General features: G+C 39.7%; 1 protein-coding gene across 1 annotated transcript in view; it reads left to right on the forward strand.

Annotated features, from left to right (window-relative positions):
• glra4a (glycine receptor, alpha 4a) overlaps window positions 1–22,237 on the forward strand; it is a 55,251-nt gene that overhangs the window by 13,374 nt on the left and 19,640 nt on the right. Inside the window, exons 2-3 of the mRNA XM_008276150.1 lie at window positions 18,850–18,980; window positions 21,292–21,359. Of these exons, the coding sequence (XP_008274372.1) occupies window positions 18,850–18,980; window positions 21,292–21,359 (199 nt within the window). The remainder of the gene's footprint in view (window positions 1–18,849; window positions 18,981–21,291; window positions 21,360–22,237) is intronic.

A 22,237-nucleotide genomic window follows, 5' to 3' on the forward strand; every position in this document is an offset into this window, starting at 1 on the left:
GCTTTTTTTTAAATAATTGCTGAGAAGTTAAAAGAAAAAAGCCTTTTTGGGTGCAGATATTCTAGGTCCTTGCAGTCTTATTATTTCACTAAGCAGAAAACATTAAAAAAAAAAATCAATGCCTTTGTGGATCCCCAGCACAAAGACAGTGATTAAGCCTCATGTTGGATGAAGATTGTTTAATATGTTTCTGTTTGAACCTTAATATTAAACCTAGCGAGCTTATTCATTTACAGAGTAAATATTGCTGACAGGAATTTTCTGGGTTTTTTAAGACTAGCACAATAATCTCCCTATAAAAAGAGACAGTTCCTGCTATCAGGCTTTCCAAATTCAAATGTGCTTAATTGTGCTGTGTACAGATTTTAGTTATGAACGGCTCAACACGTGGGCCGATGTCTGGGGCGAAAGTAGACATCTTTGTTTAAAACCTCTTAATTAAAAGGAAACAAACATATTTACAGTATGATGGGCTTTGCGCAAAATGTGAAGTTTCAGACTCTGAAAGTGTTGTTTGAGGCATATTTTTCACAAAGCATGCGGGTCCATTAGATTCTATCCTGAGGTTTAATTACCTCTTCCCCCTTTTCTGGATTCAATCACTGGCCTGCCAGGCATTTGTCTTCCCCAAGAAGGACAAAGTCATGTTTGTTTGTGAAGTCATGTGAGTGGGGTCAGGCTGAGGATTGTCTAAACCTGCCTTACTACTACTTAATTAAGAGTTGCATTAAAAGTTTAATATTAATATCTAGATTATAAGCCTGAACCAGACTGAACTTCTCAAGATGTATGAGAAAATACCCCCAAATCCAACCTGACACGCAGTTTAAGCCCATCCAGTCCCATCAGAGTTAATGTGTTAATCTAGACGTACATAATTTAAAATTTCAAGAGGCAAAAAAAGAAAAAAGATCAGTGTATTCTTGCAGTGTTTTCTCTTACAATACATGATACTCAACTGTCTACGTCAGCTGGTTTTGGTACATCTTGGATATATTTTTACTGCAGTATACAAGATTTATAATAAACAGAACCTAGTTTCTGTTTACCAGCAAAATAAGCTTTAGTGATATTGGAATGCCAGTAAAATTCTATTTAAGCCCCCTTTGCATTGGTCATTTCAAGGTAAGCCGGCTAATATTTCAAAGCCCATCATGATGTCAACTTTGGGGGTCACATTGGCTAAAAACAATTCATGATGTCCTCACGAAGAAGGTTCTTTGATATTTTATTGGGGCTCTTTGGAGGACTCGACATTGATGTCAGGCTTGATTTTCAAAAGATTATCGTGATGATTTGTACCTGGTGATGCTCACTATTATGCATGGCCATACCTTGGTTATCTCAGACCACACAGTCAGCCCAGAGCTTCCTAACCATCCATAGCGGGGCTGCAGGCGCGTCTCTTAATCGTGTTGAACAGACACAGTGTGAGTCCTGAATGTATTCTTTCCGTTACCTTGCTGCCTGACCACTGAGACTCCCTCCGTTTTTCTGTCTGTCCCCACAAGACGCCCACATTGTTTCCTGAAATAGTGTGTCAAATCCTGTGGTTCTCTTTGGCTCAGAAATGTTTGCTTTTCAATAAATGGGAGGTACGCCCAACAAACGTGTCACATGAAGACACAGGGTTATGCTGTTATTTATTCCTTCAGTAATACCCAGAAAATACTATTTATTTTTCCTTGTGTCTGCAGTAAAAGACATATTACACCTAAAAAATGATTCAAATATGAAGGGATTTGCCGCTCTCTCAGAAAACAGAGTAATTAAATTCACCTGATGGGAAGACATGAAGAAAGCACAACAGTGTATGTCAAAGGGGATTAGTTCATAGTCTGTCTGAACTTGTTTTTCCTTAACAGGCTTACCATAGCCATATGCCTTTGTTCTTTGGAAAAACTGCAAGACATGCAATGCATGTCCAGCAGCCCAAGAGGCTCTTGTGAATAAGACATCACCCTGGAAAAAGTGCACAAAGCAAATGGAGCCGTGCCTGAGTTGTGTCTTGGACTGGAGCCTCTGAGGAAATCTCACCGAGGCAGTGTCTGTTTCGCCTGTGGGTTTTTTAAATCTGTGAGAACGGATACATTGGGACATTTATACCTGCCATCTGTTTTGGAGCATTACAGACTTGTTTACGGAGACATTATCAGTGATCTGAGAGTTGCAACATCAAAACTGTTGTTGAGTCAGATTGCAATTGAAGCCTCCACTACAACATGATCCACACTGTGCATGTACAGAGAGGGAATCTTTGGACTCGTGGCATATGCAGACACATTATATATTAAAACTAGCTTACTATCTTTCTAAATACTTTATATCATTTGACAAAACATCAAACAATCTGTTTAGTTTAATGACTGTTCTGGAATTTCTAATCATTTTGAACGGCCTTCATCAGCAGATGGAGTTTGTTCAGGTACCATTAAAACATTCATCCAGACCTCCAGAAATCACCATCTCTTGACATCAAGAGGGAATTTTCAAACTCAACATTTTAAAGATGGAATATGCAAGATTGTGAACATGAACATATGTTGGCAAACAACAACCTGCTGTGTGAAGATACAGTGTGTGTTGCAATCTGAGCTTCTCTGCTCTGTTTCGTCATGGGTGCATGTGCCTGTTCGTACATATGAGCCCCTCCCTTTGAAACTGCCTGTTTTAGAATAAGCGCAGCCAGCAGACCTTCATCCAGAGGGCAAGAGTTTGCTTCTCATAAAGAATGGGACTGTTTGGGTTTCAGCTAAAATATGACCCCCTTCACTACAAGTTTGAAGCTTCTCCTCCACTTTCTGGGTTACCACAGTGACAAGTCCCGCCCCAGCGAATACATGACTGGTTAGCTGAAAATGAGCGACATTAAAGCAAGAAAATAAATGGGAAATATACACAGTTTGGCAATATGTTGCAAAGAAAATGTAAAAAACAATTATATCAAAAATGTCATTAGGTTTGCAGTTTAGCAGCTTCGGAATGTAAACTTGTGGAGACTGGGTTGCATGGACAAGAGTGGAACTGGAGTTGGAGTCATTCTTTGTATTTTACAATGCTAGTGTGGACAAATGGTGTTGACTGGATTAATTTTAGTTTGTTCTTGTATTAACAACTTTTGGTTGTAAATAAAATGTGGGGAGAAGGGGAAGGTGTAGCTACCACATCCATTGAGTCTTGCATACAGAACATTTCGTAGTTTTGACATTACCCAATAGATTCAGCTGTTATTTTTTAAAATTTTCAGCTAAATAACAGCTATGGATTAGGCCTCACTATTCTCAGAGTTACTCTGACTGTTAACAACTTTGTGGGCTAATCATTATAACAGCCATCATACTTTTCTGAAACCTGTTTAATCCATTTTGCCTGCAAAAACCTGCAACTTCTGCTGATGAACACTTGTTCATCCCACTTGTCTTGCAGTTTAAAGGATATAACCAATAAAATATTGCGGTCTTTAAAAAGAAACAAAACAAAAAAAAAACAAATGGTACTGGCTCATGTTTATACAAAATAAACTGAATATCTATTAAAATATAAATGCCTGTCCCTCAGATTCTGTGTTTTTAATCATTAAGCATCAATGCACATTTAAACAATATTGTGTTCATTCCAAAAACACTGTACACTGTGCTTTTTGGGAAGTGTGTTTACTGGCGTTACTTGTTAAAAAATTCAAGGGCTTGCATTTTTAGGTCCTCTGGAGGGGGAAAGCTACACTGCCCTATTAAAATTAAAGGCTCCTTGGCTGCGTTAGCTAGTTAGAACAATTTACATTTACATAGAACAGTTCAAGATATGGCCAATTTCTTTTTCTTCCATTAATTGAAGCCTGTATTCTGTTAGGATAACAAAAAATAAATAAAATTAGCATAGGGTTTTCACTAGCAAACACAAAAAAGTGCATAATGAGTACCTCTTGTTAATGATTATTGACAATGACATGAAGTGCTTAGCAATGATGAAATGAATTAATATATTTGTAAGATTAAAACAACAGCCAAATCTATTTCAGGATTCAGAGTTGCTTAGTTACAATAATAACTACCTTGAATAAAATAAATAAATAAATAAAGCGATGTTTACACGGCTAATATGACCTTTTTTCCTCCAAAAGTATCACAATACAGTCTATCCTTACAGAACCATCCACTACACATCTTTCAGTGGGCACTAATGTAACCATAAAAACCTCAAACAGTGCAGTAAAAAAAATAAAAAAAATAAATAAATAGTATTGAAGGGTAAAAACGAGCTTCTACCTTTAGTCAAACGAAAACCCTCCATTAGCATCAGAAGTGAAATGAGAAACTGTCATTTCACAAAGCATTGCCTTCATTTTGATTCAGAAAATCCCTGGTAGACCTCGCTCCATGGTGGCTTTGTGAGGACGCTGTTGGTTCCAGCCAGCAGCTTGATCAAGCGAAACAGGCCAGCGGCTATGCCTACAACTTCCTTCCTCTTCAGTGTCATGTCCAAAATATGGGTCATGTAGAGTGCAGTAACTGTCTTTGTGTGCCAGGATTTACTGTGTGATTTTATGGGAACACTTTTGTGTTTGACAACCTGCTTTCACCTCTTCCGGGCTGAAATCTTACTTCAATGTACACTGATTGACAGGACACCCCCAGTGGCTTTTATGCTTTTGTTTAAGGCACAGGTGGACCATGATTTGGGAGAGCACACACTGACTCACGCTGTCCCTTGGCTTTCTTGTGTTTCACTTTTAAAGTAGTAACTGCTGTATTGCTCTAGTCCATGGGGCAAAATGAGAAGGCCACCAAACCTTACTTCACTGCTTATGGTTGTGGTTATGTATTGTGCTTATGGTTATGCTTAGAAAAAATTATTCTATTCCATTCAAGTCAGAAATGTGGACTAACCAAGGACAAGTACCATGTAAGGGGTTTAACCCTCCTATTACCTTCAAATTTACTGACATCTTTTATCCTTGGGTTCAATTTGACCCCAGCAATTTAAACCTCCAGAAAATATCATAATTAAAATTGTTACCGCAGTTTATGTGTAAATAGCCCTTTAAACTAAACTGAAAAAATGATGTCAATGACTTATTTAGAGATGTTAAACACTGAATGGGGTCAAATTGAACCCAAAGATAATAGGAGGGTTAAAGTGGTTAGTAAATGGCTAATAAAAGAAAAAGATTATGGTAGCAGGAAATGAGCCGGGGTTTGACAGGAAAACAAGCATATGCTATCAGAGGATGTGATTTATACTGAGGCTGATGGAAGCTGACACTTGTATCCATATTCATATAGGTGCAGTAGCAAATGGAAGACATTAATCATCACAGTAAAGCAGTCTCCAGCTTCTAATTACATGTTCACTGTACACTATTAGCCTGTAGTCTGTAAGAACCCAGCTGGAGAGATTTCCCAGTGGCCTTTAAATCTAGGAAGATAGAAGGGGTGAGGGGCATTGTCGAGCCCAACATGTGGAGACATGCACAGCTGATGAAACTCTCTTTTTATATGCTAAAATTGCACATGTGCACACACTTCATAATGTCATGCAATTACCATAACAGTTTGGATGCATTAGAAAATGTTGTCTTTCTTCCCTAATCACTGCATTTCACTACCTTGAAAACAGTACACAGATGGGAGGATGGGAGAGACATTGGTCCTGCTTTGATCATGGCGTTTATACCCACAGCCTTTAAACACAACCGGTCAGCTCACAAGATAGATTAATGACAACATAAACTGTGCATATATACTGTACTGTATATGTGATGTGCCAGTCCCTGAGCTTCATTATGCACGAGGACAATGCCACGGTCCGTTTTAAGCCCCTAAGCAGACACATCAAAGCAATTTTTTGCACTCAGTATCGTCCCTTCTCTGTATCAGAAATCTGCGAGCTCTGTTTCAGAGACTGACAGGAGGCAATCCGCACTGATATCAGATCTTAGATGTGAAAAAGGTGGTCTGAATACAGAGTGGCTAGAAGAGGGATCCGGGAGGATGGGTAGGTCTGGCGATGTTCTCGGTTAGATTCATCTGCCTTGGGGTGGAAGGTCAGTTCCTCAGGTTTATCACAGAGATTGCCATTTTATCTTCCACTGTTGCAAACCTTTAGTTTGTTTAATTTAGCTTCGGGGAAGGCCAACGGGAGATAAAGGCTTAACTATTCATATACAATTAAATACATATTTTTCATTCAAAATCCAATGTTAATGGTCATTTGGTAAGGGGGCTCCAGTTGAAAACCCTGGTTGAGTCACTATTGATTCAAATGTCAGTGATGACTGGAGGGTATAGCTGAGAAAATGCATTCGATAGCATCTGTAGCTTTATAATGATGGACAGGAGGACGAAATACAAGAGGGACTTCTCGTCAAGGCTTGTATGTGAGCTAACCAAGCATCATAACTCCTCATTCACACATATATATTTAAGAAGGCAGTAACTGTCTTCTGTTGTCACTATAAAAGTGTATACAGTAGTTTCTACCCTGAGCAATGTGTTTCTGTGCATCATTTGTCTCATTCAGGTCCCAGCAGCTTGTTAAAGTTATATTGCAGGGAAGTGGGGAACTGTTCACTGTGAGCTTTTCCTTCATTTTGTTAAAATCAGCTATAGTGTGTGCTTCGGTTTCATCACAACGAGCATGGTTTGTTGTAAGTTGGCTGTCACTCCCAAAAGCAAGAAGATGATTACAAAACATTTTTACATCTCTCAATTTCCCCATGTTGTACTGTTTTGTTTTGGTTTTTGATTTTTGGTCATAGTGGGCGGCATCCATTAACTGTATAAACACGTGGGAAAACATTAAGATAAGATAAGCCTTTATTAATACCACAGTGGGGAAATTTGCAGTGTTACAGCAGCAAAAGATTTATGTGACATCACCCATAGGTTTCCTGAGCATTTGTTTTGAAGCTTAGCGCAGGGGCTCCTGCCATTGCTGTCTTGGCAGTGCCGACTTCGCCCGGTTCTCGGTGAATGAAAAGAATGAGCAAGTAAGTCGAGCATGAGTGGAGTTGAGGCAGGCCATGCAGAGGTCTCCGGCCGTGGACTTTCCACCCACCTGTCACTCAAAGCAGCCAAGCCCTTAATTATGCATAACATTAAGCCTTAATGCAATTTCAAGAGTGAGTTACATAAAAATTTCACCAGGCACCTATTTTGTAGAGTATGTTCACATTTATAACAGAGGTACCTTAGCTCACTATGGGCTTTTTTTTGCATGCGCTTACAGGATTAAGGTGCTAGTAAGCTAATGGTAATACAAGGCTACAGCACATAGCCACCAGCAGTGGCAGAGACATCAGATTAAAAAACACTGGCAAGGGTACACTACTACAGTCTTTATATGATCACTGTTTGACAGTTCCTGTGCAATGCAGCCTAAATAAAGCATACATGGTTTCGATGAAGAGCTTTCAGTAATCTGGGATCTTGAACATGCTTAACAGTTATGTATGTCTGTACAGGAAACTGAAACTTAGTGCCTCATATTAAGCTTAGAAAGAAACAATTCTGAGATGAACTCGTTATTCGATTTCTAGATAATGTGTGCATGCTGACCAATTCATTCTGTGGGAAGCAGTGAGAATGCAACTACAAGGAGTGGAGACAATATGTCTTGGTCCAAGTTATGCTGGGCTAAACACCAACAAGTTCTTTGTTCAGTCAGTGTAAGATGTGCTCCCAACCAAAACAGGGACACTGGTGAACCAGTTGCTGCCTGAAAGCTCTGGGGGAAGATGGCTATCTTTGACGCCATCTCAAGATGGACAGATGTGGCTTTTTCTTAACTTAGCCGCTAGCTGTTAGCATAGCCTTAGCCTATGTGATAAAAGCTCGTTGCCTGATTTGTGACGACGGCTTGTGTTTCTTGTTCAGTTTTTGCTGGTAGTGCTGCTTGGGAGACATTTCTGAGACCAGAGAATTACTACAGATAGAGAGAGACCACTGCATCACTCAATATATTAATAATCGAGCAATAAAAATAATACAAATAATCGAGAAAATGGCATGTATAGGCCACGATAATCAACCAGGCCAATAATCGGTCTATCCTTAGTGCCAACCCAAGGAGCTGTGGACAATAGCTGGAACCATCTGTTCAGCCATCTTTCATTACAAACAAAAACAACCAGCATGAAAAGGCCATCTCCTTCGTTAAGGCAGGAGAGGGGCTCAAAGCACCCAAGTTCATCACATTCAGACCAGGCATAGTTCTACAGTGAGAATCATGGAGGGTGTGAACCATCTACATCGACCTGGTAGAAAAGTGCCGCGGGCAAGGTTGGAGGATATAGTTCCTGTTCACTGGAGTGAGATGCAGAGGATTTGTTGCTCAGGCCCTCTGCAAAGGTGTTTCATCTCCAAGGGACCACAAGTGAAAAAAAACTAACAAACAAACAAACAAAAAAAACTACCATCATGCACAGTTCTGAGGCCACCAAGAAGGCCTCAAGATGGTTGAGGAGAAGTGAGCAACTGCTACTCAAGCGGGTCAGATCAGCCTCAGCTGAGTCTCCCGAGCGACAGTGGCTGACCTCAAACACCCAATGACCCCTGGATATATCACTGATGATGTGTGAGTGCATGACAGGATGCATTTGCAAAACAATCATGACATTTTGACAGCAGATGTAGCAAAGAGGGGTTGGAGTTTAGGTCCACTTTCTTCAGATTTAACACAGTGTGATTCTGGCAGACAAATGAATTAAGTCATCAAGAGAAGAATATTATTTTCACACAGATAAGAATTTCAAGTCAGTAGACTATAATGCATTATACTGCTGAGGATTTGTTAAGGGCTGCACGGGGAAAGCCCAGGGTGGTAGTTGGAGTTTAGTGTTGTGGAAACATGAACATAAATCTGTCATCAAGCCACAGCTCATTGTGCCCTTGTCATTACTGTGGCACAAGCCTGGAAACATCATTTCTGTTGGGTACTTCAGAGATGTCAAGCCTCACTCCCACAAGATTAAAGATTGCATTACAAATTAGTACGCATGAGCGATGGCACAGAGTTGTGATTTACTCTGGGTTAGCATGGATTAATCTAAATCATTAAACCCCGAGGTTTGCATTACAGCTAAATATACTTTAACTGGAAGTATATTATACCATTAGCATTGGCTCATGGCTGAAGTAATTATCCTTTACCACATAACAAAAGAGATCGAAGATAATGCTGAGGAGAGTAGGAATAATTCAAAGATTTGAATTGAAAGCAAGCCTATAAACGCTGCAATATCTAGCAGGAATTTGTCATCTGCTCCTACATAAAGTGCATTGAATCCACCAGCTACCTTTGTTCTTCTGTTCTCTCAGCTGTATATGTACACACTGATGGGTAAAGAAATAGTGATGAGGTTGCTAAAACAATCTGACATACATACATTTAAGTATACATCTATTCTTTTCCTGTGTAAAAATGTACTAATGACACACAAAGGTGTAATAGCTTGTTCCAGGGTTCGGGTTAAGAGAAAAATTACAACAACAAAAAAACAAAAAACAACAACAATATGCAGAAAGCAGCTCTTTCAGGTTCCATTAGCATCTGTTATTAAATTCATTATTATTATTATTATTATTATTATTATCAAAGAATAGATTTGCTATGTTTTTAAAGATTAAATATTTAAAAGACTACTTTTTCCATTTTTCATGCGCTTTACTGTATTATTAAAAATTGCGAAATGTTAGCCGCCTTATTCTTCACCAGAAAACATAATGTAGTCTTTCAATCGAAGACAATAGTCTTAGGCTGCATAATGACATCTGCATATTGACGTATTACTCTTCAGATGGAGGTGACTGGCTGAAAAATTCGAACGTAGTTTAAAATCCATCCGTCTTCTCTTTTATCTACATAGAATATGCATATGTGCCCTGTAGGTTTCTCCATGACATCATAAACCCAGCTGAACAGTCTCTAGGACCCTCTCTATTGAATGCTTAAACTGCACATTTCGCCTCAATCCTACTTAACTCCAGTTTATTGCTGACACCACCAAGTAAGTCAGTGCATGTTTTGCCACCAAGTTACAGTAGTTCTGTGTGCAATTTGGCCTCTTTGTGTTGCTTTTGTCTGTTCTTCCACCCTCACTAAGTCTTAAGTTGAGATGCGTCCACTATTTACTGGACATCCAGATCTGGTTCACCTCATGGTCAGATTAAATGAGAAGCCTTCTACTTGAGGAAGCTCTGCTCTGTATCTGTGGTTCCAAACCTAGAGGTGTCACATTGCAGGAGTGGCAGTGGTCATGTCATTGAAGATAAATGTGGAAGGTTAAATTGCACTGTGCTCTGAATCCCATTCCCCAATGACCCTATTGATCAAAAGCAGACAGCAGTAGCCATAGGCCATCATACACAGTAGTGAGAAGACATTGGCTACACAGGTCACAAAAGGCAAAAAAATGACATATCATTGTATTACCATAAAGCATGGCATGGTTGACTATATTTTGATGAAAGGCCTGTCACTGGCATGAATCAATTCATGAGGTTTGGTAGGCCAGCATAGAAAGTTGTGTCAGTTGTCTGAAAGCACTGCGTTCAGATCCCTTCGATGGAGCAATGCCTAAGGCTCACGTGGATGTCAAGGACAATTTGGCAAGTAGGAAATTAGAGCGATGTGTTTCAACAGGCGGGGAGAGAAATTTTGCTCCATTTCCCATTATGCTAATGGAAGTAAAAAGTTAGTATGCTCATGTATGGCTGTCTAATGGCCCTGACATCCCCCAGTGCGTCCTTGTAGGAAACCAGGGAACAGCCATACTGTGAAATGATGTGCTTTTGTGATCACCAGCTTCTTAATGAAAAAGCAATTAGTAGAATATGTTTGTACTCCGTGAGAAAAATCCCTTCCCATATAATAAGGTGTCATTTTAATCTGTTACTTTCAAATCTGGGGCTCAGCCAGGCTGAGATCATACACAATAAGATCTTGTTGAGTAAAAACCAATCAACCAGTCTTTTGAATTGAATATTAATATTGTATACGGTAAATGGCTGCATTTATATGGTGTGGTCCTATAATTAGTGGATGACCTACTCTACCTCTTCAGTTCTGGAGCATTTATGTTATGAGAAAAAGGGAAGCAATGAATTTTGCAGATGTAAAAAAAAAAAAAAGCTGTTGGTCTCGTACTGACCTTGCCTCCCTACTCCTCCCTCCCCCCAACTCTCTCCAGTCCATTTATATCCTTATACATTTGAACCGTATGTAATATATACAGAATGACAGCTCTGGCTTCTTTTACTGTGTGTGCTTATACAGTATATTCCCTGTAACTAAATCATGCACTACACTGGAAACGGACACCATTTCTCAGGTTATGCTGCTATTCATTCTTTGCCTGAGCACTTTGGTCACTGAAATGCAACATTACACATTTTTACAGGATTTTGTACTTTTCATACCTGCAACAGCACAGTATCCCTTGAAATGATATCAGTATTGGACAATTCTACATACCCCTCATGGTTTAAATTTAGTGCCAAGATTCAAGGCCAATGCAGGAAGGAGTGTGCATTTAATGTTGTGAGCTGGAAAGTAAGGATGTGGAGGTCACAAAAGCCAATTAAACAATAAAATAGGCTGTTTGTTCATGCCCCCTAGAGCAACTCACAAAGGCATTTTCTTATCCAATGCCCTTATAAACAGGACGATAATAATTTGTGTGTACACAGTTTAAAAATAAATGTGTTTTATGGTGTTACAACAACTTGAAAAGTTTTAATAGGCAAGGATCATGGTTTGAGTTAAAGCAAGCGCTCAAACCTTTAAAAAAAACAAAAAAAACAAAAAAAAAAACAGAACACCAGCACTTTGCAAGCTGTTCGTTATTTTGAGATCCAGCAGTTGCCACAATATGATATCATTTATCCACTGTGTTCACCAGCTAACTGTATCCAGCCGCCATTTGGAGAACAAGCTGGGTAGAGTGCGTTTAAGTTGTTTTTTCTTCCTGAAAATAGTTACCTGCTGTGATGAAAATGTTGACATGACAGGAAAAACAACAGTAAAGATGTGAGCTGTGCAGATAACAGTGACTTCAAAACTCAATATAAAGGTTTGTGAAACCAAAGGATGATGCAGATTCAGGTTATTTTTATGCTATAGACTCATTGCTTTGGGCAGGGTTTTTCACTTTTTAGATTTTTGAAAGGTTAGAACCACTTTAAGGTTAAAACAACATCACGACTATTTTGATTAAAATAATCATGTCAATGATAGAACAAATAGACAAGATGATTTTGAAAAACATAAAATTCAAAGTTTTGTTGACTCATTCATCCACCCCATCCTTCTGCCTGTTGTTGCTTTAAAACAATGTCACCAGACTTCCTCCTTCACTCCCATTATAATCACCCAGAGGGCTATGTCACTTCAAGCATGTCATTTTGGGACACATGCTAAAATGACTCGTGGCTTTCTACCTGAGTTTACCATGTACAGCATACTTAATGTATCTGGGCTCACCCTGATCGGGACTTCACGTAAGGATTGTGGACAAACATCTGTTTTACAATATTACCACACATTCTGAATAATGCACTGTCTATTATTACAGACAAAGCCACCCACTACCCAAGAAGCATTTTCCTGTGAGAAAAATTGCAAAACTAGGCAACCATCTCCAGCACTGGTCCATGCATCTATGTCTGTAGAAAATTAATGACGACATGTGGCTTTCTTGAACCACTGGTCATGCGTACACACAGTAAGCGTGTTACTTTGATCAAAATTAATGACTGACTGAATTTTTTTTGTTTAAGACCAGGTGGAGTGGAACGGTAATCAAACGCTGACTAGCTCTTCAGATTAGTTGCACATGCAGTGGGTTCCCATGGTTGATCCGCTGACAGCACAGTCCTGACAGGCTTGTCATAACAGTGTTTTCCTCTCGTAGACTGGTTGAGTTTATGTGAAAGCAGGATGATGAATAACTGCCATACACATTCCATCCAGCACAAAGGTATTGAATCTTTACTTCTAATTACTTTGCATGGACAGGTCCTAGGATTAAAACAGTGCTGTCCATGTCAGTATAACTTTCCTGTTGGTTCAATACATGAAGAGAAAATGATTTACCAAGTAAAACCAATAAAGATGTACAGTAATACTGTCTGGTGTACTAAACATTCAAAGACACTAAATCAATCTTCTTATCAGCCACTTTCTCATAACTATAGTGTTTCTTGTACCCAAATGTATGCGTATTAAGTTACGATTCAGCTCTGCATTCAAAGCCAAATGAAGTCACTTGCTAACAAGAGTGTGACAGCCAAAACCCACTCTCTAATGGAAGGACAGAAAGAGTTGTTACGTATTCTCGACAGCAGTCTGGCACGGATGCTCAAATGAAACGGATGCAGGGAGAAGCAAAAGGTCAGGCTAATTAAATGTCAGCAAAGAGCATCTTAATAATTGAATCATTCAGACAAAGAACCACATAATTTAGTTTTGAAAGGTTCTGAGGAGCCTCTTGCAGTTACGCTTGTAGTTTTATAATCAATAGAACCTGTAGGTATAATTTTAAGAGTGAGTGCTGTACAGTACATTAACCTGAAAAGACTTAACATCCGAAAATAATTGTGTGAGACAGCGTGGATTGTTTGCCAGTGAAGATGTCAATCTTTGGAAGGAGTTCAATTTTTCCTAAACTTCCTTCACTGCAGCTAAAACCGCTGTCAGGAGTTATTAGTCTGAATACAAGTGGCATTTTCAAATGGGTGGATTTGTGCCAGAAACTTAAAGATAAAATTGTTTTGACACGCATGGTCTTGGGCTGTTTCTTCTTTCAGCCTCCCTGTGATATAAGGTCCTATTGTGGCTTAACGCACAATAGGAAGGAGTCCAATTAGAAATGCATGAGGGCTGATGGAGAGGTGATGTAGGCCCTGAGGGAAAGCATAAACCCACAGCTCTGCCTGCAGCTGAGGGTGAGAAGTTCAGCTTCAGACCTCACCGCAAACAGTTTACTTATACTATGATTATTCCCTGAACAGCATTATGCAAGTAAAATGGTCTTTATTCACATAGAAAAAATATTTTTACTTTTGGCCTTTAAGTACCAATGGTAACAGTATTGGTGGTGCTGAATTTACAGTAACTGCTGTTGTACATATGCCAAGATATCTGCCATGTTTTCTAACTTTTATGAAATTGTCTATTTGTATCCAAAAGCACTGCGTTGATGACTGGTCAGCTAAACCTAACATTTCTGCTCTTTGGGCACCAAGGAGGAAAATTACAGGAGGCCAGGAAGGATTAGTTTTATAACAAGTAAAGCAGGAATGCGGATGTTGTTGCATGTGGGTGTATTGCTGACACTAATGAAAAGAAAAAAAATTGTGGATGTAAAAACATGTTTTTGTCGGTAGATTTGGAAATCAGCTTAGTTCGCTGTCTGTCATAAACCTGGAAAACAAACCGAAGTCTGTTCACAATTGGGTTTGGTTGAACTGACTAAGCATGGAAAAAATCTTATGTAAAATGCAATTAATGCTGGTTATTTTTTTAAGTATTTCTAATAAAAATGCTATAAAATCAAACAATAATCAAATTTATTGATGCAAAGCTATGGATCAATAATCTACACAGAGCCACGAAACACTGATCGATGCAGAGAATATGTTTCCATTTCAGCCACTAAATATATATCATATATTGTGCACTGAGAAAATGCAGACCACTGTGTTTTATCATTAAAATAACATGACTTTTATAGCGGGGGAATCTCATACCGTGTTCATTACCATCAACAAGAAGAAATGAGTCACTCTCAGCTGCATTGATCGACACTGTATTACACTAGAATATAATGTGGAAGTCTTGGTTAACAGTTTTGACTTCAGTGCACTGATTCATGTTTGTACATTATAGGGGGAAGCAGTGAACCTTGTCTTATGAACTACTGTAGGCTTACTATGTCTGTTGAGACTAAGCACTTCGACTGTAATTAACCCCTTGATGATTTTCTCGCCGCAAATATATTCTAATGGACCCTTTCATCCGTCATTAGATAGAAACCATATCAGAAACATTCCAAAGTCGCTGCCAACACATGCAATAGACCCATTTTTCTTTCTTATTTCTTAAAGTCTAAAGACTTTGCTGTCATAGTCGTTTGTCTTTGAACGCTTGTGCCCACCGGTGAGAGAAAAATCACACTTCAAGCCAAGCGGGACATCTTGTTGCTCTGTATTGGTTTGTGAAAGAGGCACAATCCAACTGAGACTGTTATCAGAGGCTTACTGCAAGTAAGAGTCTGACCATCAATCCATCTCCCTGTGCACCGCTATGTGTTTGTATCGGAGTGTGTGTGAGAAGGATGAAAGCAGTACCAACATACTGTAACGCCAGGATCACTACACAGCAGAAGAAGAGCAGAGTGGAGTCAGGGGGGACCAGTGAGAGTGGAGTTTTAAAATGTAAGAAAGACTGGCATCAGCCAACCCTGTCTGCCATGAACTACGTTCTTTTACACCTAAACTGCATTCTCAATTATGTTTTACTAGAAGCAGATTTTTTTTTCCACTTCAGTGAGTCACAAAGTCTATGTAAGGAGGATGAAGTGTAGGTGGAGGCACTGGTCGACACCACACATTCACCCTGAGGGACCAGTCTAGACGGGCGTTTCATTTTCACTCGCTGCTTGGTTAGTTTTAAAGCTACTTGGTTTACTTTAGAAAAATATCATGGTTTGGGTTTTCACAACATGTCTCAAGCTTTTCCTGCATTTTCTCAATTACCAGGGTGTTGAGTGCAGCCAAATTAAAGTTCACAGGAGCATCTTCTTTGAAAGAGAATTTATGACAACAGCCGTGCATACAAAGACAGACCTGAGACTACTGGTGAGAATTAGTTTTTGTACCAGTCATGAATCAGATCAAAGCAGAACCGGAGGACTGAAAATTACAGTGATTCAGAGCTCGTATCAAAGGAGTGGTGCACACTGCTCACACCACCCACATTGTAAAAATCACAATTAAGATTAGTAAATACTGAACTTTGAATTTAGTAAGTGTTACTCAGAACTGAGAAGTTACAGCGGTGTCAGTCTCACTTTGCCAGCCCATTCTGCAGAAAAGAATGCTCTGACTGCGCATCATTATCACTCTGATATAGAGGGAAAAAACTCTCCAGCTTGTTTGTATTTCTCTAAACCAGTCACCATCATTATACCTGGAGCTAAGCTAAGGATGCGTCTGTTCAAAATAATGATGTGGGAATTGTTTTAATGGAACATTTGCATGCAGGGAGGCGAGAACTATGAGAAATGGTTCCTTCTCCTCCCCTTCTTATGGCATGATCTGAATTTTCTGCAAAATTTAAAATTTTGAGTTTAGCAGGTTGCTGCCCAGAGGTTGTTGTTGTAAGTGGATTTTGAAACCAGTAAAATGCAGATAGTGGAGCTAGAGGAGAAAAGCACAACCAATGACAAGCTTAGATCTGGTGAGTCATACTAAAGTGAGTACAGACATCAATGCAGCAGTCTAAACTGAGAAATGTGAACTGAAAAAAGACATTTTTCTTAACTGTCAAAAACATTTGTATATTTATTATTAATACAATTGGAAATAGTCACAATATACTTGCCTTTGCTTGCAACTTGAGGTATGTCATAGTATCGGGACAACAACTGATAGATATAGGGTTTAAGCTGCAGCTGCTGTGAAACTGTACAGGTAGTAGTTTATACATAAATGTTCAACTGAAGCCAACAACCAGCAGGACCAGAATGACAACAGTTTTGTTGTTCACTTATATCTTAACGCTCTAAAGATTTAGAGAAAACGTAAAATGTGTGTGAGCGTTTTTGCAGTCTGTATCGTTTTGTCATAAACAGCACCGTTAAGATGTTCACAGCAGCAGCATCCACACTGTGTACGTGTGTGAAGCAAGCCTTTGTATTTGTGTGACAGCTTAGCCTTTGATCTGAAAACTTATTTTTCCTGGATTGTCCTTCCTACTCTTGTCAAATTTTTTTGGGACAATTTATTATAGGCGTTTTGTAGCATTATGAACTCCGTTCAACCTGAAACAAATCTGTATCTATTCACTGTATGCAGTTGGAACACACTTTAAATTAAGGCGTGGCAACATGCTACGATGTTAATAAAAGATACCACCCTCACAAGAAACAAACTTATGTTTAATTTACCTTTCAAGGAACTTATGAAAGCTGATTTATGATTCCTGTCTCATTTGAGGCAAAAGGCAACAAGTCGTGTCTCATTGTTGTCACCCTGCGAAACCTCTTACAGAGGAGGTCCAAGTGGTTATCTGGGCTTAAAGCATCCAACACTGACACAGAAGACTGCGTCTCATAATGTACAAACAATCAATATTAGAGGCGGCACATCATACAACAATCTTATTAATTCTTGAATTATTATATGAGTGATGTATGTATGGTACGTTTTGTCCTGTGCAGAAATCGTCAATTTTATAAATAAGGAGGGTATTTGATGCAAACTGCAGCAGCTTTGCAGTGTTTGGAGTTTGTGCTCTGTGTCTTACAGTATAATTACTGCCAATGCAATACTTAACAATTAGTTGGGCGATGCATACAGCTGGCTGTGTTCATTGAAATTCAGACACTGAAAGATGTCAGTTCCTCTTGAAGGACACTGAGGAATTGGCAGCATCCTGGTTTCCATCTGAAGGCTGAGAATCATCAGCCAATCGTGGGCGAGAAGAGACAAGACAAATGTGTCAGTAAAAAATCTGTATTGAACATAAACATGAAATCCGCCCAAGTATTATTGTTGGTACAATGAAAGTAGAAAGTACAAGTGGATGTCTTGTTTCAGAACATAGACTTCATAAATGTCACACTATAAAGTTGCCACAGCAGTAGCCATCACTATAGCTTAATTTTCAATTCCTAACTTGAGCTTACACTATCACAAACTGAACATATCTCAGTATCACCTCAGCTTCACTCTTGAAGATCCAAAAATATCCTCCACAAAGCCCCCATCCTGTAGCCCCTGACTATGCGGTTTATGCGACTCTAAATACAGCTAAGAGGCCATAAGATTGGTGGATCAGTGACTGGCTGCACACACACATACTCACGAGAACACAGCACATCAGCAAAGCTGTGCCATGGAGGAGATTGAACCTGCCATTTGTACTCCAGAGCTTTAGATCATGACAGATCGTGAACTGTTTACAGTTGTATAAAAACCGCGGGGTGCAATATGCCGTGCTACAGCAGGGGCCAGACAGAAATCAAATATATTATGAACCAGGATTTCCTCATTCAAAGAGCATTCTTTCTATCTTTGCTCTTTCCTTAAGATTTCCCTGTGTCTCTCTTCTTCTCTTTACTTTCACTCTGGCCTGTTGGTTATTCCTGTCAGTGGCTGCCTGAGCCTCACTGGAGCTCGTATCAACTCCTTCCTCTCCCCGGTGTGACATTCATAGCATTACAATTGAGCCATCAATCTGTCAAGCTTTACCCCTGCTAAGCCGCGAGCAGTGGGAAGCACAGAAGAGGGACAAGTTTACCTCTGCTTCTGTTTTGCTTCTCTGTAGTTAGAGCCTAACAACCACAATGAGTCTCAGACATGATGTAAAATAGATAAGCTTTTAGTTGCCAGCTGAGGCAAACCATTCAGTCGTCATTTTTCACCCTCATTTCCATCTACCACCGGGTATTTTGTGCTGATGACTGACTAGCTGTTCGCTCCTCATTCTGTTGGATTCTCATTATTTTTTCCCCACCACCCCCACTGCTGCCTCTCATACATACATGCACTCCTCCTCTACTGTTTTTCAAATCCTCTCTCTTTGTATTTTTCCCCTGTCTCTGCCTCCCTCCCTGGGTATTTTCAGACTGAGCTCCTGTAAGGAGGAGATAAAGCCCCCCAGCAGGGCAGGACCACAGCTGTCACCTTCTGACTTCCTGGACAAGCTCATGGGGAAAACGTCAGGATATGATGCCCGCATCAGACCCAACTTCAAAGGTACAGAGTATGCCAAGGCAGACCCTCACAGTAGCCCTCAAGAAAATCCAGAAGAAAGCACAGGCTCTGGAGAGCAAAACAAACACCAGTGGATCTGTGCTGTGAAAGCAAAAAAGCTGAGCAATCGCATGTGCAAGCGTTGTATATTGTTCTGTCAAAACTGCAGTATGATCCTGAGATTTCCAGCTTTCTAGTACATACATTATACATTACCCTTCATGGTGATAGCCATAGATTTTTGATGTAGTCTTAATTTAAGTACAGGATATTTTGCCAAGCTGTGCAAACATGCTGCAATGCAAATTACATACTGAACTATTAAATTGCGTTAGTAACTGCTGCCTGAATTAGATTATGCTCACTGGCAACATTTTCTCCTTTACAGGGACAGTTTGTACCACATGCAAGTCACAGGGAGGGGGTTTGGGTAGATGGTGTGCATATAAAGCACAGGACTTCTAACACCGGAGACCGGGATTCTCATCCTGAGACTTTCAAACATCTTCCAGGCATGGTGCAGGAGAGTTGACAGGAGGCGTGGAAAGAGATCTAAGGCAAAGATACTGTTGATTTGGCCTGCTTACAGCAGCTGGAGCAGCTGTGACCCACAGCTGATGGAGGCAATTAAGGTATTTTAAAACATTTATGGCACAACTGCCACAATTTGCATCAAATTTCAAAGATGTATCATAGCCATGAAATTATAGGAAGAATAGTTCCAAAACACAGAATGTTATCATCCCCAAAATGATTGTGACTACTTTATAGCATTATATTAGTATTACATTTTGGTTACTTTCTATATGGAATGATGTTTCAAGACTGAGTGCAAGATCATCCCACAAATAAATACAAGAATAATAAGTGGTTTTCCACTTCAGTAACATGAGGTGGTGCGAATGTTTACAGGAAAGGTCCTTTAACTCTCCCTTTCAACCTTTGTTTTCACATTGCTGTGTAGGATCCCACAGCTTCCGCTATACAGTTAACTCCAAATGCCACAAAACAACAACAAATAGTAGTTACTGGACGTCAATCCAATTCTTTGAACAGGTAGGAAACAGAACAATGGAGAGTTTGTTTTCTTCATCAAAAATGTCGCTTTCAGTCCCGAGAGTTTAACGACTCTGTGCTGTCTGTTTAACCAATCAGTTGAGATATGCACAGCAGTATTTCAGGGTCACTCAGAAGCCCCTACCTTGGAAAAGGTAGTTTTTTCCTTCCCCAAAAATTGCCCTAGAAGATGTTCAACAGGGGCAGTTCCAGTGGTTGGAACATGCACATGCAAGGTTTGGTTTGACCTTAAACAGACCGCAAGTTCATGTGCACCACCTCACACCTGCCCTGAGTTCCTGTAGTTTAAAGCCAGCTAAGTTCCTGTTACCACTTTTAGTTGTTATTATCTTATTTAGGTTTAGGGGATGATCTTGCACTAAGTTGTGGAGCATCTAAAGTAGAAGGTCTTGGCACATAGACTATTCTAAATATAACATTTTCTAAGTTTTGAAACAATTGCTGCACAAATATCACGGCAGTTAGGAATCTTTTGTTGTGATACAACTTGTGACAGTTGTGGGGTAAAGGTTTTAATAACTTTATTGCTTCCATGAGCTGCCTGGCACAGCTCCTCCAGCTGCCAAACCAACATTATCTTTGCCTCAAGTCTCTTTACACACCTCTCATCAACTCTCCTGCACCACACTTGGAAAGAGTGTATCTGAGTTTGAAAATCTCAGGATTTAGGCAACAAAAGCACTTTGATGTTAAACCTTCAGGTCACCATTGATTCTTTCAGTTTCAAAACGAGACCGTCTAGCATTAACTGAATGCTTTGGTTGCCCTAAACAGAACATTATAAAATATTAGCCATGATTTTATTAGACAACATTGTAGAAAGGATTGAATACATTTTCTCAGACATTAAAATGTGGGCAAGTACATCTCTATGACCTTCCCTATTCATATTTTTAACAATCCCAGTGTTATCTTTTCCTCTAGAGTTTTTCTTTAAACTTTCCCACTGTAATTACAGTTGAAGTGAGAGGCCTGAAAAGAGCGTACACTTTGTGTGCCTTTAAATAGCAGCCTCTTTAACATCAGAACTGGAGCCGGCATGATTTGCACTGAAGCAACACTTTCAGTCATAATCACTGTACGAGGATGAAAAGGAATGAACTAAGTGCTGAAATCTTTCAGAAGCCGCAGGGGACATAAACTGAAATCGGTATTTTTAATGTGGACACTGGTGTAATCTTATAAATCCCATCTGAAAGAAAAATGTGTTCCTTCTGTCTGTTGTTTCTTCCTTCAGGCCCACCTGTGAATGTCACCTGTAATATTTTCATCAACAGCTTTGGGTCGATCACAGAAACTACCATGGTAAGAAGAGCTTGAGGATTTCCAGTGTTGCACATGTGTCAGAAATGCAAATGTTTATCCTTAAAAAAACACACACCCAAAAACGTCACTCGTCTGGCATCATGTTTTATACAAAAATCTTAAAATAACCCCCCCTCTTCTTCTTATAAAATCTTCTGTCCTCTTGGTGCTGAAGCCATTCCCTCATTTCTGTTTCCTGGAGCATAACAGTGCAACCTTCAGAGACCAATGGGTCACTGACATGCTGATAATGAACTGTCCACTCTGCAATTAAAATGAAAAATTGAGAAAATGAGTGAAAAGGGGGAAGGGAGAGAGGACGAGAAAGATGGCTGCCCTTAAGTCTGCATTTACAGTGTTATGGCTGCTGGGTCAGCGCAATACAGTAGTGAAGTGTTTAAGGGTAACTGAGGGAGTTCCAGAGGGCCGGTCCTCCGGTCAGGTTAACCCAGAGAATGACAACACTAATGATGTCATGGTATGTGCTTGTGAAGCATGTTTTTTTTTTATCCTGATAAACGAGGTGAACTAGTAAGGGAAGCAACAATCTACAGTGCCCAGAGATGAATTGTGAATTAATGGTACAGATTAGAATTCTAATTTAATTACTCATGTATGTTGGCTACAGGCAGGATTGTGTTCAGAGCGTGTCCTTGGCATTGTCAACCCTCAGCTCATGAGCAGCACATGGTTGAACCGACAGCATACCATCCTGTTCAACCTGTCACTTTTGGTAAAATCTGATGAATATAGTGAAGCAAGGACATTTCAACAGAAATGCTGCCTTTAGTATGTAGAACTGAAGTTACATTGCAAAAGATAGATTTTCTATAGTAACTCTAGTGCTTCAAAGAGTACAAGTGAGTTTAATCACACCA

Source organism: Stegastes partitus, unplaced genomic scaffold (genome assembly GCF_000690725.1).
Source record: "Stegastes partitus isolate 25-593 unplaced genomic scaffold, Stegastes_partitus-1.0.2 Scaffold2, whole genome shotgun sequence".
Lineage (NCBI taxonomy): Eukaryota > Metazoa > Chordata > Actinopteri > Pomacentridae > Stegastes > Stegastes partitus.